At 43.0% G+C, this 17,222-nt stretch overlaps 2 protein-coding genes across 2 annotated transcripts; both read left to right on the forward strand.

Annotated features, from left to right (window-relative positions):
- Positions 1–598: 598 nt before the first annotated feature.
- Positions 599–1,600, forward strand: LOC131811973 (olfactory receptor 10V1-like). The gene has a single exon (XM_059141010.1). It carries the CDS (start codon positions 599–601, stop codon positions 1,598–1,600), a length of 1,002 nt encoding a protein of 333 aa, XP_058996993.1.
- Positions 1,601–15,445: 13,845 nt separating this feature from the next.
- LOC131812064 (olfactory receptor 10V1-like) lies at positions 15,446–16,384 on the forward strand. Its single transcript, XM_059141132.1, has one exon. The coding sequence runs from the start codon at positions 15,446–15,448 to the stop codon at positions 16,382–16,384; it is 939 nt and encodes a 312-aa protein (XP_058997115.1).
- Positions 16,385–17,222: the final 838 nt, after the last annotated feature.

Below are 17,222 nucleotides of genomic sequence, written 5' to 3' on the forward strand. Positions count from 1 at the left end.
GCAGGCAGAGAGAGAGAAGGAAGAAGGCTCCCCGCTGAGCAGAGAGCCCGATGCGGGGCTTGATCCCAGGACCCTGGGATCATGACCTGAGCCAAAGGCAGAGGCTTAACCCACTGAGCCACCCAGGTGCCCCCCTAAATATGTATTTTTAAGTTGCTGTTGTGGTAACTGGATAATCAGAGTACTAAACAGACATGTGAATGATCAGGAGTGTTCGTATGTAGATCAAGGAAGGAATGGAAATAGGAAAACAGGAAACCCCATTGTGAACCTACTGGGTGCACTAGGCTTGGTACTTTCAGACACAGAATCTCATTTAATTGTCACACCTCAGAGGTGGATGTTCTGCTCTCCTCATGTTTAAAAGGAGAGTGGTGAAGTCTGTAAAGTTACAGACTTCACCACTCTCCTTCTAAAGGTCACACAGCTAGTAGAGTAAGCCCAAGCCAGGCGAGGTAACATGAACTAGATTCCAAAGGAAGCCTTGAGGATAAGTACTCAACGATTGCAGACAGTGTTTTTAACGTGGCTGGGCAGGTTCCAGGCTCAAGACAAGGACAGTCACTTTTCCCATGACTTCTTTCCTCATACCAGGTAAATGGAAGAGGAAAACCAGACAGGAGTGGTCTACTTCCACTTCCACCCTTTCTCAACGGACCCAGCAGTGGCTCGCCTCATATTTGTGGCCCTCTTGCTGTTGTTCTTAGGAAGTCTTGTTGGAAACATCACCATTGGGCTCACCATCTGGAGAGATCACTCCCTCCATACCCCAATGTATTTCTTCCTTTTTGTTCTGGCCATGCTGGAAATTGGCTACTCTACCAACATTGCTCCCCTGACTCTCGCTAGCGTCCTTTCCATGGGGCAGATGCTTATCTCCCTCCCAGCCTGTCGGACCCAGATGTTCTTCTTCGTCCTTCTTGGAGGGTCTGACTGTGTCTTGCTTGCTGTCATGGCCTACGACAGGTACGTGGCCATCTGTCACCCACTGCATTACAAGCTCATCGTGAGTTGGCAGCTCTGTGGGCAGATGACTTTAGGTTCTCTGGGGCTGGGATTCCTGTTGTCACTGCCTTTGACCATTCTGAACTGCCGCCTTCCATTCTGTGGCCACAATGAGATCTACCACTTCTTCTGTGACATGCCTGCAGTCATGCGCCTGGCCTGTGCAGACACCCATGTATATGAGGCTGTTGTCTACGCCATTGGTGTGGCCGCCGTGGCTGTCCCCTTCCTCCTTATCTGCCTCTCCTACAGCTGCATCATGGCCACCCTCCTGAGGATGAATTCAGCTAAGGGAAAGCATCGGGCTTTCTCCACCTGTTCCTCCCACCTCATCGTGGTTCTCCTGCAGTATGGGAGCTGCACTCTTATCTACCTTCGCCCCAGGTCCAGCTACTCTCCAGAAGAGGGCCGGGCAGTGTCTGTTGTCTACACCTTTTTTTCACCATTGCTAAACCCTTTGATCTACAGCATAAGGAATCAAGAGGTGACTGACGCAGTAAGAAGACTTTCGGCAAGAATGTGCTGGTTCAGGAAACCAGAAATATTCCTTGCTAGAAAAAATATTGCCCAAACCAGGAGGAGCAGCATGATCTGAAGGACAAGAAGCTCCGAAGCAAAAAGGAAGGAGTGGAGAGATAAACGTGTCCATTGACTATCTTAGTCTGTGAAATGCTTATCACTGCAAATTCCTCTGCTTTTTCATGGATTCCAGTGAGGAAGCCCTGGATTGGCCCTGCCTGCCTAGCCAGCCTCCTCTCTCACTGCACAGCTTAGAATACGGACTGCACCGGAGTGTCAGTGAGGAAAAGGATGGATGAATGGACACATAGAGACATGATAGCAGTTCATATAATGGATGCTGTCCTGTTACCTAAGAGCCTGCATCCCCGACAGTACGCAGAGCCAATGCGTTCACGTATCCAATCGTCTTTTGACCTTTCTCTTTAGCTGCTCTAGTCCCACTGTCTAATGCCACTGTCTAGTCCCACTTTAAAGTCCCACAAACTTTATTGTTTGTCTGGCCACCCCTTCAACAGTGATCTTTCTCTTTTCACTAAATCACACTTCTTTTTATATAACCAAGTTTCTTTTCTTTTTAAAAGATTTTATTTATTTATTTGACAGAGGGAGAGACAGTGAGAGAGAGGAGGGCGCAGGGGGAGTAGGAGAAGGCGAGGGACCCTGGGATCATGACCTGAGCTGAAGGCAGGCACCCCTATAACTAAGTTTTATATGTTTTGGCATTGCCTTTATAATAAGTCTCTAAGGCCCCTTGGAATAGATGAAATGGCTTAGTCTTTCTTCGTATTTTCTGGTAAGTGCTGCATACTTAGCCTTAAGGTCCAACTATAAACTTGAGTCCTAACATTTCCTTTGCGTAAAAGAGAGGATGGTGATATCTACAGGCTTCCTACCTCAAGGGGGTTGGAGGGACAGACAAGTGAGAATATGGATGTGTGAAAATATAATAGGAAAGTACAGAAGAAGCCACGATCGTTATGTATGTATGTATGTCCTCTGTCCCTTGCCCTTGAACGGCTTTTACTAAGTTGTTCAAGTCCTGCCTTCCTGCTGATCCCATCAGCCCTTCCCAAAGCAGTTGAGTCAGTGGTTCCTCATCACAGCAGGTGGGTCCTGTGACTGTCACAGGCGAACCCCAAGCCATAGCGGGCAATGAGCAGGGCATTGGTGGCAGGGACCAGATGGAGGATTGAGAGTAGGGAAAAGTATTTCCAAGACATCTTCCTTGATAAGAGCAAAAGAAAAGAATCCCATTCTCTCTAGAAGTTTCAAGCGCACTTGGTGATAAAAACCAGCCTCTCGCATATCTGATTGTTTTGCATGTGAGAAAGAAGGGGATATGGAATCCTGATGGTAAGAATTCCTGGGGCATCTGAATATTTTCAGCTGTGCTTGTGTGGAGATTCAACAGATATTTTATTGATAGCAATGGTGTTTGTTAGAATTAATACATTACTTCTCTACTTTTTATTTATTCTGTTTCCAATATGCTTCCACAAAAGATGTGAAGCAGCTTAAAAATACCTTGGATACAAATGTTAAAAACACATAAGCAAGAAGATTGGGGTAAAGGAAAAATTTAGGTGGGATTATAGAGAATATAGTAGTAAAATTCTATGTAGAAATGCAAACCATGTGTTCTCTGCAGTTTCTACAGTGGTGATCTACAGGTATCTGAGATTTCTAGTAGCCAAGGAAAAGAATAAAATACAATTCAGTTGGAAAATTCAGAGTTCATATGATAATTTATAGCAGAAATATGGAGAAATCTAACACTTTTTTTTGTTAAATCTCAGAGGTAAAAGAATCTTCTCCCAAAATCTTCCAAAGGAGAATATTCCATATTTAGTAACCTACCTGCAATTATAATAATAACCCTAACTATCATTTACTGAGCACTGAATAATGTGCCAGACATTGTTTAGTACATGTTAACTCACTTGATTCCTACAATATCTTATAAGATATGTACATGTTAACTTGGTACATGTTAGCTCACTTGATTCCTACAATATCTTGTAAGATATGTACCATTATTATCCATATTTTACACATAAAGAACTGAGGCTCAGAGAGGTTAAGTAATTGTCCCAAGATTGCACAGCTAGTAAGTGCTGTCACAGTCTTAACTCCAGAGCCTGTGACCTTAACCACTGTAACATACAGTAAATATGAAATGAATTTTCTAGGGTTAATTCTCCATGTAAATTGATAGTGTGATGTGTTCAAGTCACTTAAAGTAGTTCTGGAAGGGATGATTATGGTCAAAAAGGATGCATCTTTCAAATTTTCTAACTTGATTTTGGGGAATAGACCTAAACTATTAGAGCATGATTGGCCAGCATGTCTTTCCACAAACACTATTTTACTCAACCAGGATCTGGTTAGGAATTGGAGAAGAGGAATTTCCAGGTTATTATTATTATCCAAGAGTTGGAATGCATATATTCTGCATTAATAATGAGCCAAGAAGTTTTTTGCTTAGTACAGAAGATTTGGACACGATTTGGTTTTCTTTTCTTTCATTACACATCCATCAGCATGCTCTAATTTCATAATGGTGTTCCGATGGAATTAGATTTGAACAGCACAAAATACTGTCATCATATTCTAATTTGATTTTATTTACTCATCAGTCTGAGCCTACTGGAAAGACTCCTAGTGGCATTAGCTATGCAAGGGAAGTGGCCTAGTATGCTCTGAATGTTTGTGTTGCTTCAAAAATGTATATACTGAATCTAATCTCTGATGTGATGGTATTTGGTACTGTTTGGAGGTAATTAGGTCATGAGAGTGGAGCCCTCATGAACAGTATTAGCACTCTTATACCAGAAATCCCACAAAAGCTCCCTAGCCCTCTCCACCATGTGAGGATATAAGGAGAGTGTGGAAGTGGGTCCTTACCACACCATGTGGCACTCTGATGTCAGACTTCCCACCTCCAGGATTGTTAGAAATAAATTTCTGTTGTTTAGAAGCAACCCACTTTGTTCTAACAGCCAGAACTAACTATGCCACGGTCCTACTGCCTAACTAGTTTATAGAAGGTAGTTATTTAAGAAAACATTCCCTTTTTTAACTAAAAATATCAGGCAGGCTGTCACTCAAGTTTAGGTGGGCCCCTGTGGATCCCCAGTCCTCTTCTTGTTGTTCACCAAACTGATGGAAGAGAGTGATTGAGGACATCAACCTTCATCCTTCTTCCTCTTCCCCCTTCCCTTCCCTTCCCTTCCTCTCCCCTCCCCTCCCCTCCCCCCCCCTCTTCTCCCCTTCCTTCCTTCCTTTCTTCTTTCTTTCTTTCTTTCTTTCTCCTTCTCTCTCTCTCCTTCCTTCCTTCCACACCTAATTAACTTAACCTGATCAAGATTGTCTTCTGTGAACACTCTTAGGGAAATGGTTGTGTAAATGACCAACAGCAGATATTTAGAGTACAAGTGGTACAAGCTAGATAGCGCCTCAGCTCTGAAAGAAATGAATCTGTTGTAACAGAAAACAGGCTATAAAGTAAAACACACAAGCGAATTGGAAAAATACAACCTGTTCACTTATGGATGTTACTGAACACAAATCCTTGTATGTATATTTTAAGATTTGATTGTTACTCAGGTAAGTTTGACCTAGAAATTAAAAACTTTAGGAAAGAATAGTAAAAGCCAAATGATTTTATGATTTGTCTGTAGTGAAATTCAGAGCTCACCACTCCTAGTCTTTACCCTTAGCAAGGAAAACGATCTTTGGGGCCATGCAGTGTTTGCTATAGTGTCTCTCTGGTTGCTCTTCCTAGAGAAGTGAGATATTGGTCAAGATGAAGTTCAAGGGCTTCTCTATTAACAGCAAGATTTACTGACTCCCCTCATCCCATAGAGATAATTTGCCAGCTATGCCTACTGTGGTTTGTGGTTGCCTGTGGAAGAACTGACTGAAAGTTGGGATCAGATGGATGCACTCAATGAATCACTGGAGAATGTGGAGAGACCATGCGGGAAAGAGGTACATTGATCATAGACATCATTGGATGACTCCCCCTTGGATGCACTCACTCTCTTTCCCAAAGTCCCTGGAGTCTGATTCTAGAAAAAGGATAAGAAGATGACTCAAGGCTGGTGCCATTTGCCAAGGAGTCAAGTGGATTTTTCTCCCTGTAGCTTCTTAAAAATGATACTTATTTAATACCTATAAGGCAAAGGCACATTAAATTTGGGAAAGAGAAAACCATCATTAGGGTTGCAGGAAAAAGTAAGCACGGAGAAGGAGCAAGATGGTAGAGAAGTAGGAGAGTCTGTTTCAACCGGTCCCCTAAAGTGAGCTAAGTATCTATCAGAACACTCTGAACACCCATGAAATCAGCCTGAGATATAAGATTATACACTTCTGGATCTCAACAGGGGCAGAAGACATCAGTGGAGAGGTAAAGTGGAGTGGGAGGGAACCACCAGTAGTGACCCATTGGAAAGTAACCCCCCATAACGAAAGTGCCCTGTGATTGGGGATAGCATTAACTTGGAGTCTGGTTAAAAGCACTCAAAAAGAGCAAAAGATCTTAAGGGGCAACTAGTGGAATCGGGTGGTCATGGGCATGGGCCTATGCCCATGGTTCCAGGACGGTCACCGCCGGTGACCACCCATGCCAGAGAGAGCCCAATGGGGCTCCAGTCCATGTTCCCTGAGTCCATGGTTTTCCGCTGCTCGCACCACCGCTGGGCTGGGCATACTTCTGCCCATGCCTGAGAGAGCCCGGTGTGGTCTCAGTTCTGGGTCCCTCGGCCCATGTGCCTCCAACGGGGGTGAGTGCACCGGGTGCAGGCGTGGACCCCAGACAGCAGTCCTGACAATGGCCGTCACCAGGATTCGGGCTCACCCAGTCCAATATTGCTCGCTGTTTTAGTGGCATGGGGGTGCAGAGATAAGCGGGGGCCTTGGGCGACTGCTGGGATGGTGGCGGGGGTGCACACTGCCTGTGGGAGGTTGTGGTGTACATATAGATATAAGCTTCAAGGTAACCCTTTTTCCCTATTCAATACTACCCCTATATATAAACCAGTTTTAATTTCCCTAACAATTGTAAATATTTATGCTCCCAATATAGGAGCAGCCAACTACATAAGGCAACTGTTAATCAAAATGAAGAGTCATGTTGATATGAATACATTAATTGTAGGGAATCTTAGCACAACACTCTCAGTAATAAACAGATAATCTAAGCATAAAATCAATAAAGAAACAAAAGCTTTGAATGACACATTGGACCAGATGGACCTCATAGATACATATAGAACATCCCACCATAAAACAACAGAATACTGATTCTTCTCGAGTACACATGAAGTTTTCTCCAGAATAGACCACATATTGGGTCACAAATCAGGGCACAACTGATACAGAAAGATTAAGATTATTCCCTGATGGATTCCCTGGGGGAATTCATTCAAAGAAGAAATAATAGAAATGGCTAATAGACACATGAAAAAATGTTCATTATCATTAGCCATCAGGGAAAGTCAAATCAAAACTGTATTGAGATACCAGCTTTATACCAGTTAGAATGACCAAAATCAACAAGCAAGAAACAAGTGTTGGAGAGGATGCGGAGAAAGGGGTACCCTCTTACACTGTTGGTGGGAATGCAAGATGGTGCAGCCACTTTGGAAAACAGTGTGCGGATTCCTTAAGAAATTAAAAATAGAGCTACCCTATGACCCTGCAATTGCACTACTGGGTATTTACCCCAAGGTTACAGACATAGTGAACAGAAGGGCCATCTGTACCCCAGCGTTCATAGTAGCAATGGTCACAGTCGCCAAACTATGGAAAGAGCCAAGATGTCCTTCAACAGACAAATGGATAAAGAAGATATGGTCCATTTATACAGTGGAGTATTATGCCTCCATCAGAAAGGATGAATACCCAACTTTTGTAGCAACATGGATGGGACTGGAAGAGATTATGCTGAGTGAAATAAGTCAAGCAGAGAGAGTCAATTATCATATGGTTTCACTTATTTGTAGGGCATAAAGAATAACTCAAGAGGACATTGGGTGAAGGAGAGAAGAAGTGAGTTGGGGGAAATCAGAGGGGGAGAAGAAGCATGAGAGACTGTGGACTATGAGAAACAAACTGAGGGTTTTGGAGGGGAGGGGGGTTGGGAGGGCCTGGTGGTGAGTATTAAGGGGGGGGTGTATTGCGTGGAGCACTGGATGTGGTACATAAACAATGAATCTTGGAAATTGAAAAAATAAAGTAAAATTTTTAAAAAATAAGAAAAATAGGCAGAAGCAATAGAAAGAGAAAGAGGAATGGAATTGAGAGAAATCGTGAATAAACTACTGCCACATTGCCTGCTGTGTCACTCAGAGACATCTGTGGCCCTGGCTGTAGTGGTAAGAGATCTGGACTCCAAAGAAATTGAGTCCCAACTCAAGTATGGCAGCTACTCTGCTGCATTGCATTCTGGGGCTTTCCACAAGGCAATGAAACTGTGAGTGCAGCCACCTGAGGCCCCCCACTGCCCATTGGTATCTTGTGAGCTGCAGCTTGCCCCTTCTGCTCTAGACAAGAGAACAGTTCTGATGGTCCTTCTCTGAGTGGACACCTGACTACTTCTCCTTTCTGAAACATGTTTCAGTTCAGTGTACGTACCATGAGACTTAAAAATGGCTGGTGATTGTGTTTCAGGAATCGCTTTGTATTTGTCGTTCTAGATTACTTTGACAGCCTCCTGCCAAGTTCTCTCTCTCTCACACACACATACCCACACCCCTGCAGGCCTTCATTTTGATCAGGTTCACAGAGTCTTCAGAGTTATTGGTTCTTGAAAGGAAAGTTTCAGGTGACGCATAAATGAGCATTTAAACATTTGTTTGTATTTATTGAAAAATGAGAGATTACCAAGGAGAACCCATGTAATATACATTGATATGTAACAAAAAGTAAGTTGAATTTAAGTCAAGAAAAACATTAAGTCGTTCATACCAGTAACTCAGATAAAACATAAATCATGAAAACTATTCATTCATGTCTGAAGTTTGGGAAATGTTTTTCCTACATTTTATAAAAGCCTTAACCAGGATCACTATAAACTGTTGTTGTAAAACAATTTAAGGGCACCTGGGTGGCTCAGTTGGCTAAGCGACTGACTCTTGTTTTCAGCTCTGGTTATGATCTCAGGGTCGTGCAACATACCACACCATGCAATGCAATATCTTGTTGAATTAGTTGCTCCCATTGCGCACCTATGTGGTAGGGATGGAGTGACAAGTAATATAATAAACACAACATAGAGTGATAGATGCTACAGGACAGAAAACAAAGATAGATGCCATATGACAAAGCCATCACAGAGCATGAAGCAGGGAGTGATTTTTCCTTTTTTGGAGGAGGGAAAGGGAAGGGGTGTATATCAGAATATGGCTTTATTTAACACTTGGCTGAGTTCTGAAGGATTCCTATAATTTGTCTAAGTGCCCAATATTAATTAATTGGATAAATTAAAACTGTTTATCTTTTAAGCTCTCTCAAACTTGGAGAGTAAAAATTAAGCAATACTTGGACTATAGCTAAGTCTAGTAGCAATTAAAGCAATTTAGAATATCAAGTCTCCAAACAATTCCTATTTGTGTTCAAACATTGACCTACAGGGGATGGTCAAGTTAAAAGTGAAGTTAGCCTCTTGGGGCTTTATTGAACCAAAGCTGGCAGGGAATTCCCCAGAAATAAGATGAGAAGAACTGAGAACTAAAAGAGAACCCAGAATTCTGTCTCTGCAAGACCCAAAGTCCTATGTTTCCCCCTTGGGAAGACACAGCAGGGAAGGAATAACAGTGTCCGGATGTGTGCTCCCCTCAGTACTGGGTGGTTTCTCAGAGTGTCAGTCTCCACGATTCCCAAGATCCTTGAGAAGAGGATTCCACTGTGGGCTTCACTCAGCTTCAGGGAAGGATGTGGCTGCCAGGTTCTCCAGGCAGAAGGTAAGGAGAGCACAGGGAAGACCAGGCTGGTTGAATTGTTGTGTGGTCTAGACCCTGGGGAATGGACCAATGAACCTTACCGACCTTGGGATTCCTGATCCCCTGAGGGGTTTCCTGGGGTGGAATTACAAATGAGTTGGAATATTTGTGCCATCTCCTGGAGCAAATGAAGTGACACAGTTTATGCCAAATATTCTAACAACAAGCAAATCTTTAAAACAGACAGCCCACTGCTGAGGGTGAGAGAGTAAGTCTGCCTCTCTCTCAAAGTGTGACCAATTTCCTAGGTTAACCGAGAGCGGTGAGAAAGTGTTATCCACCCTCCTTGTAGGAGAGGTACATGCTTCATTGGGACACCCAGGAAACATAGTGTAATCTACTCAGTTTCTGAGTTACATGCTCAATGCCTAGTTGGTAGTAGATGCTCAGTAAGTACTTGTCGAACGAGTGGATGCAGAACAGTTCTGTTAATTATACCGTATGAGGGAAGAAGGTAGAGGAGTATGCCAAGGCTCCTTCCTTCTCATCAAGGAAGAGGAAGGGATCTTTCTTTGAGTGTTCGCAAAATCTTTGGAAGCAGTACTGGTACCACAAGAGACATCAAAGAAGATGCAACATTATTGAGGCTTTATATTTCCCAGGTAAAAAGAGAACTAGAATTCCCTGATCCGATGTTTAAGCCGCAAGGGATTATGCATCAGCAAAGGCAGAAGAAAGCAGACAATGAAAGAGAACATTTAACTACCACCAAGCTCACAGGGTTGTCATTTTTATACCATTGAGAGGAACCCAGAGAAGGAGCAAAATTGGGAATGGAGAGCGGAGAGATTTCTCATTCACTTGTCAATACCTTGGATGAAGACACATAAGGCAAGAAAAATTTTTTATTCATATAATATATTTACTAGGGTTTGAATACTCCTAAAAATAGAGTGCCTTGCAATAAAACCCTAGCTACAGTAAGATCAAAATTCACTTGTGCATTATAAAGGCAAGAACGAAACAGAAACAGAGTTACTGGAGTTGAGGAATGATAAGCAGTTGAATATAAAACTTAGTTTTGGACTTCCTTACAGCTAAGGCAAAAATGGATTAATAGTCAAGTAGGACGACATATATGTGTTCATTAGAGAGAAACGTGTGTGTCTGGGCAAGGGTGTGGAGAATGTGTTGTGGATTCAGGTGAGTCTAAGCAATGAGAATTAGAATTCCTTATCTAAGGAATGTTGAACATCTCTCTGTAATCAGTGTGATTCTGTTTTGTAGTGGAATATGCTGTTGTTTTTAAGACATTCCACACAGAGAACTTTTCTTTAAAACTGGGTGTTATATGCAACTGATGATTCACTGAACACTACATCAAAAACTAATGATATTATATGATAATGATAGGGTGGCTAACCGAACGGGGATAAAAAAAACTTCTGGGGTGCCTGGGGGGCTCAGTGGGTTAAAACCCTCTGTCTTCGGCCCAGGTCATGATCTCAGAGTCCTGGGATCGAGCCCCACATTGGGCTCTCTGCTCAGCGGGGAGTGTGCTTCCTCTTCTCTCTCTGCCTGCCTCTATGCCTACTTGTGATCTCTGTCAAATAAATAAATAAATAAATAAATAAATCTTAAAAGAAACAAAAACAAAATTTCTTTGAAAACCTATTGATGTTCTGAAGAAAATTTTGAGGGATATTGGGGTTATTATGCTTGAGGGATGTGGCTTCCATATCTGATCTAATATAGCTATAAATGGGCATTAGACCAGAAACATGTTCATTAAATTTGTAGATGACAATGGGAGAGAAATCGATTGCTTGTTGGAGCAAAGAATTGCAATTTTCCGTAAGATCTTGATGGGTTAGAAGAATGAGCTAACTCTAAATGGTTGGCTTTAAGAAGAAATGAGGATGGGGCGCCTGGATGGCTCAGTTAGTTGAACGTCCGACTCTGGGTTTCGGCTAGTGTTGTGGTCTCCAGGGTCATGAGATAGAGCCCCGAGTCAGGCTTCATGCTAAGCAGGGTGTCTGCTGGAGATTGTCTTTCTCTGCTCCTTCCCCGCCCCCACTCTTGCTCTCCCTCTCTCTCATTAGAGTAGATTAAAAAAAGTCTTAAAAAAAAAAGAGATGAGGATAAAGAAAAATAAAGAGGGGAAGGAGAGAAGGGAGGAAAAGGAAGGAAGCGACACAACAATAAACTTAGCCCAAGTCAAGAGTATGATATGCCTGGGAATTAACAAACATAAAAATAAATATCTAGATTTAGCGCCATCTTGGTCTGCCTCACTGGCAAGTGTGCAGATCCCATGGCCGTATCTGGATGTTAATCTTGGTTCTGACAATGAGTGGTTGTATAACTAGGGGTGTGTTATGTCTCTTCAGTTTCATAGCTTCTCAAATGAGAATTCTAAAAATTGATAACATTTTTATAACAAAAAAAAATAATAAACCCACATTTTTGGGAAGAAAATTTGAAAAGTGGAGAAAGCATGAAGAAAACATCATCCCTCATTTCTCCCAAAAACACTATGAAGAGTGTACTGTTGCCCTGTCTGCTGGCAACAGAACTGGTTGTTGCCATGCACGCAGTTTGCTTCTTTGTTTTCTTCATTTAACGTCATATTATAAACATCTTCTTACTTTATTAAACCTCTTTATTATAACACTTTTAAGGGAAATGTAATATTTTGTCACATGGATATACTCTAAGTGACTGAAATGTTACTTTCCATTAAGCATTTGTTTTGGTTCCTTATGAGAAATTATTAAGACATACTATACACATCTTTGTGCCTTTGGATCCATATTCTGGGCTATTTCCTTAGGGTAGATCCTCTAATGAGAGTGCTGATTCAGTGCATTTGACATCCGTTTTTTTGTTGTTTGTTCATTTGTTTTTTTGGTGTGTGGGGGTAGTAGGGGCCGAAGGAGAGGGGAGAGAGAATCTTAAGCAGGCTCCATGTCCAGCACAGCACCCAATGGAGGGGGGTCTCGATCTCACAACCCTGAGGTCATGACTTGAGCTAAAATCAAGAGCCAGTGCTTAACCGACTGAGCCACCCAGATGCCCCAATGCACGTGACATCTTAATCATTTCTTGAAAACAGCTGATTATTTTTGTGGTGTCTGGGTGGCTCAGTCGGTTGAGCTGCCAGTTCTCGATTTTGGCTCAGGTCATGACCTCTGAGTCTGGGAATTGAGCCCCTTTTTAGGGGCTCAGCGAGGACATGGCTTGAGGATTCTCTCTCCCCTTGAAGCACCATGCCCCCCCCCCCATTCTCTCTCTCTAAAACAAATAAATAGATCTTAGAAAAAGAAAAAAAGAAAGAAAAACAGCTGATTATCCCTCCAGAAAGGATATGCTTAGTATCAGAGTGCTAAAATGAAGATTACTATTTCTACTTCAAAAGTACTCAATATCAGTTGCTGGCATTGATAGGGCCTCAGTAAATCTCTAGTATTCATGTCAATATGGAATTACATTGTGCCTGGCACTGTGCTAGCGTCCTGGGCATTAGTGAAGAATGGGACCCAATCACCCCTGCCCTCATGGAGCTTTGAGTCCATGCTGAGCAGAGAGCCTGATGTGGGGCTGCATCCCAGGACCCTGGGATCATGACCTGAGTCGAAGGGAGAGACTTTAACCCACTGAGCCACCCAGGCGCCCTACCCAGTGTTTTTTTACTATTCTTCATTCTCCTGCCAGTACCTCTCATTGGCCAAATTCAATCAGAAACCACAAGGTGAGGGAGACTGGTTAATGCAGTTCTTAGTGACTAGCCTCCCATGGGGCAGAGCAGGGTGGAGAGTGGATCAGGAAGCCGACCTAGAATAACCAACAAAATCTTCCTTTTGCAAATTATTAAGAGGAAGGGTGGTCTCTGGAAGTGACAGAAATGGAAAAGTGAAAAAAATGTAAAAGTGTCTAGAGAGGTAGAGTAGTATTACAGAGGCTATGGGTGAGGAATTTCAAGAAGTAGGGACAGCTTCAAATGCAATGCTGATCAAGTCAAAAGTAGCTGTTGGATTCAATGATTTGGAAGTCATTGGTGACCTTCACATTAGAGTGGTTTCAAGGAGTAAGATGGAAACTGGATTGCCTGTACTAAACAAGAAGTGGGGAATGGTCATAATGGGAAGGAGATAGGGAGGCATCAGAGGGTGATGTAAGATTGCGGGAATGTGTTACGGATATGGTGTAGGTCTTATGTTCTAGGTCCAGTGCTAGTGAGGGTGATGATGGGCTGCCTCCAAGTAGCTTTTGTTATTTCTTTCTGTGAAATTGGAGGCTGGGTCATCTATTATTAGTGAGGAAGGAGGTAACAGAGGAAAGACTTGAAGAGACCAGGGAGGTTTGCACTTTAGAGGACTGGGGACAGTGCTGGGGTTGGTAATGCCCCTTTGCTGTGGCCCTGTCAGCAGGGTTTTGCAATCTTTAGTCCTGTTCAGCCTGGAATAGGTATGTTGGATATTACAGAAGACAACAGGGTTGACAAAAAGTCAAGGAGCCAAGGATAATAACAATATTGGAAAAAGACTAATGGAAGAGATAAACCATAGGTCTTGGTTGGGTGGAAGGGAGTAACGCCCAAGGAGAAGGAGGCTTATTTGGAGGAACTGGAAGCATCAAGGTGGTCTTGAAGAGTTGGAAGAAATGAAATATTAATGATTATTACTACAGTCATGGAGAGCTTACTAGGGGCCAGACACGTTTACTTCTCAAAACAATCTTAAGAGTTTTGTCCTATTGTTATTTTTAAAGATAGAGAAATTGAAGCAGAAAGCCTCAACGAGTTGCTCTAGGTCATACTCTTGGTCAGTGGCAGATTAGGGATTAGAACCTAGATGGTCTAATCCCAGAGTAGATTCTAATCCCAGAGGCTGTGCTCTTGAGAACCAGGGGAGGAATTAGGGAACAGAGAGATCTGTGGTCTGGGTATGGTATTCTGACTTAAGATTTCGGTGTGATGCAAACAGATACTTACACACCTACGTTCATGACAGCATTATGCACAAGAGACAAGAGGTGGAAACAAATCAAGTGTCCATGAACAGAGGATTGGATAAACACACAATGGTATATACACACAATGGAATGCTATTCAGCCATAAAACATAAAGGAAATTTGGTATGTGCTAGCACATGGATGGACTTGAAAACATGATGGTTAGTGAAATAAACCAGATACAGAAGGACAAATATTGTATGATTCTACTTGTGTGAAGGTACCTAGAGTAGGCAAACAGAGAGAGAGAGAGAAATTGGGATAGAGGTAACTAGAGGTTGGGAGGAGAACACATGGTGAGTTATTGTTTAGTGGGTATGCAGTCTTTGTTGGGGATGATAAAAAAGTTTTGCTTATGGGTAGAGGTGACAGTTACACAACATTGTGAATGTATTTAATGCCCTTGAATTGTACACTTACACACGGCTAAACTCATGAATATTATGCAATGTATATTCTTTTTTTTTTTTTTTTTTGCAATGTATATTCTAATACAATAAAAAAGAAAAGGATTTCTGAGGTGAACTACTTCTGGATGATTACAACAAAAAGTCTGATTTAGAAGTGCATTGCAGAATTTATTTATTTACTTATTTATTCATTTTTAAGATTTATTTATTAGAGAAAGAGCACGAGAATGCACAAGTGGGAGGAACTGAGGGAGAGGGAGAGAGAATCTCAAGCAGACTGCACTGAGCATGAAGTCTGACACAGATCCCCTCTCAGGACCATGAGATCCCAAGCTGTAACCAAGAGTCAGATGCTTAACTGACCCTGAGCACCACCCAGGTGCCCCAATTGTGGAGTTTAGCCTGGAGAAAAAGATGGTTGGGGTTGGGGAGCTCAAGAAAGGGAGAAGCCAAGAGTTGAATGGGTCACCCAGCAGGAGCTCTGTGTCCTGACATTAATCTATCCTCAGGGCACAGCAGGTTACCGTCAACAGGCCCAACTCATTGACTACATGGAGAGTGCAAATCAAACTGGGATGATTCACTTCCACTTCCGCCCCTTCTCCAAACTGCCTGAGGTGCAGATGCTGATTTTCGTGGCCTTCCTAATCATGTACCTGGTCAGCATCAGTGGCAATGTCTCCATTTCTCTCATCATCTGGATTAACCGTTCTCTGCACACCCCCATGTACTTTTTCTTGGCCAACTTGGCAGTTCTGGAGATCTTCTACTCTTCCACCATTGCCCCTCTGACTCTGGCCAGTGTCCTGTCCATGGAGAGAGCCCTCATCTCCCTGCCTGGCTGTGGCACCCAGATGTTCTTCTTCATCTTCCTGGGCAGCACTGACTGCATTTTACTAGCTGTCATGGCCTATGACAGGTTTGTGGCCATCTGTCATCCTTTGCACTACACCCTCATGATGAGCTGGCGCTTGTGTGTCCAGCTGGCCCTGGGGTCTCTGGTGCTGGGTTTCATCTTGGCCATGCAGCTGACTGTGCTCATCTTCCAACTCCCCTTCTGCAGCAGCAAAGAAATCAGCCTATTTTACTGTGATATCCTCCCTGTCATGAGACTGGCCTGTGCAGATACCTGGGTCCATGAGGTCACGCTGTTTGTGGTCAGTGTCACTGTCCTCACCATCCCTTTCCTGCTTATCACTCTCTCCTATGTCTTCATTGTGGCCACCATCCTGAAGATCCGCTCGGCAGAGGGGAGGCACAAGGCTTTCTCCACCTGCTCCTCTCACCTGACTGTGGTCCTGCTCCAGTATGGATGTGGGAGCCTCATCTACCTTTGCCCCAGCTCCAGCTACTCTCCAGAGAGGGGCCAGGTAGTGTCTGTGGTTTACACATTCATCACCCCTGTGCTGAACCCCTTGATCTACAGCATGAGAAATAGAGAGCTTAAGGATGCTTTGAAGAGAACAATGATCAGGTTCCTGTTGTCCTAAATACAGTGAAGACTCTGGATGTTCTTCTCCAACATTGCTGGGAAGAAACAAATGAGTGTTCTTTCTGGAAGATGAGGAGGTGGGAGCTAAGAGGTCACTGGATTTGTATTGTTACTTCTTCCTGTTATATTATTTTTGAAAAGTCATTTTTCTTTTCTCAGCCTTGGATTCTTCATCTCTAAAATGGGGATGAAAATGCCCACCAGACTTAAACCTGGGGTAGTTGTGAGGACCCAAAGTGAAAATACTTTGTGACTTTAAAAGGGAGATGACAACCGTGGATGTGGTCATTGCTTATCCTCATCATTACGTGTAGAGTCTAGGTCTTGTTCTCAGGTTCTTAGCAGGGTCATATGTATATGTGAGCAGGGACAGAACCAAGAATGAGATACATATCAAACCGAGACCATTGCAACCACTCTGCTGATTCCTGTGGTGCAAATGCTGGGCTCCTACCTTCTCGAATTCTCTTTCATCCTAAATTCTTCTTCCTGGGAAAAGTGATGGGGAAAGAGCAGGAGCTTAAAAGTTGTTTTTTTTTTTCTTACATTTATACCCAGAGCTAATCTGTCTCCATCTTAGTATCTGACTCTGCATTAGTTATTAGTCTGAGTCTAACTCACTCTCCCCATGTCCATTGGGTATCCTCCCCTCAAGTTCCTTCTGTCTCAGATACAAACACACACACACACACACACACACACACACACACAAGTCTCACATTTCTCTTTGTCCCTAGATGCTGTGGTATGAATATTTGTGTCCGCCCACCTCAGGTTCATCTGTTGAAATCCTAATCCCCAGTGGGATGATATCAGGAGGTGGGGTCTTTGGGAGG

This window comes from Mustela lutreola, chromosome 1 (assembly GCF_030435805.1).
Source record: "Mustela lutreola isolate mMusLut2 chromosome 1, mMusLut2.pri, whole genome shotgun sequence".
Taxonomy (NCBI): Eukaryota; Metazoa; Chordata; class Mammalia; order Carnivora; family Mustelidae; genus Mustela; species Mustela lutreola.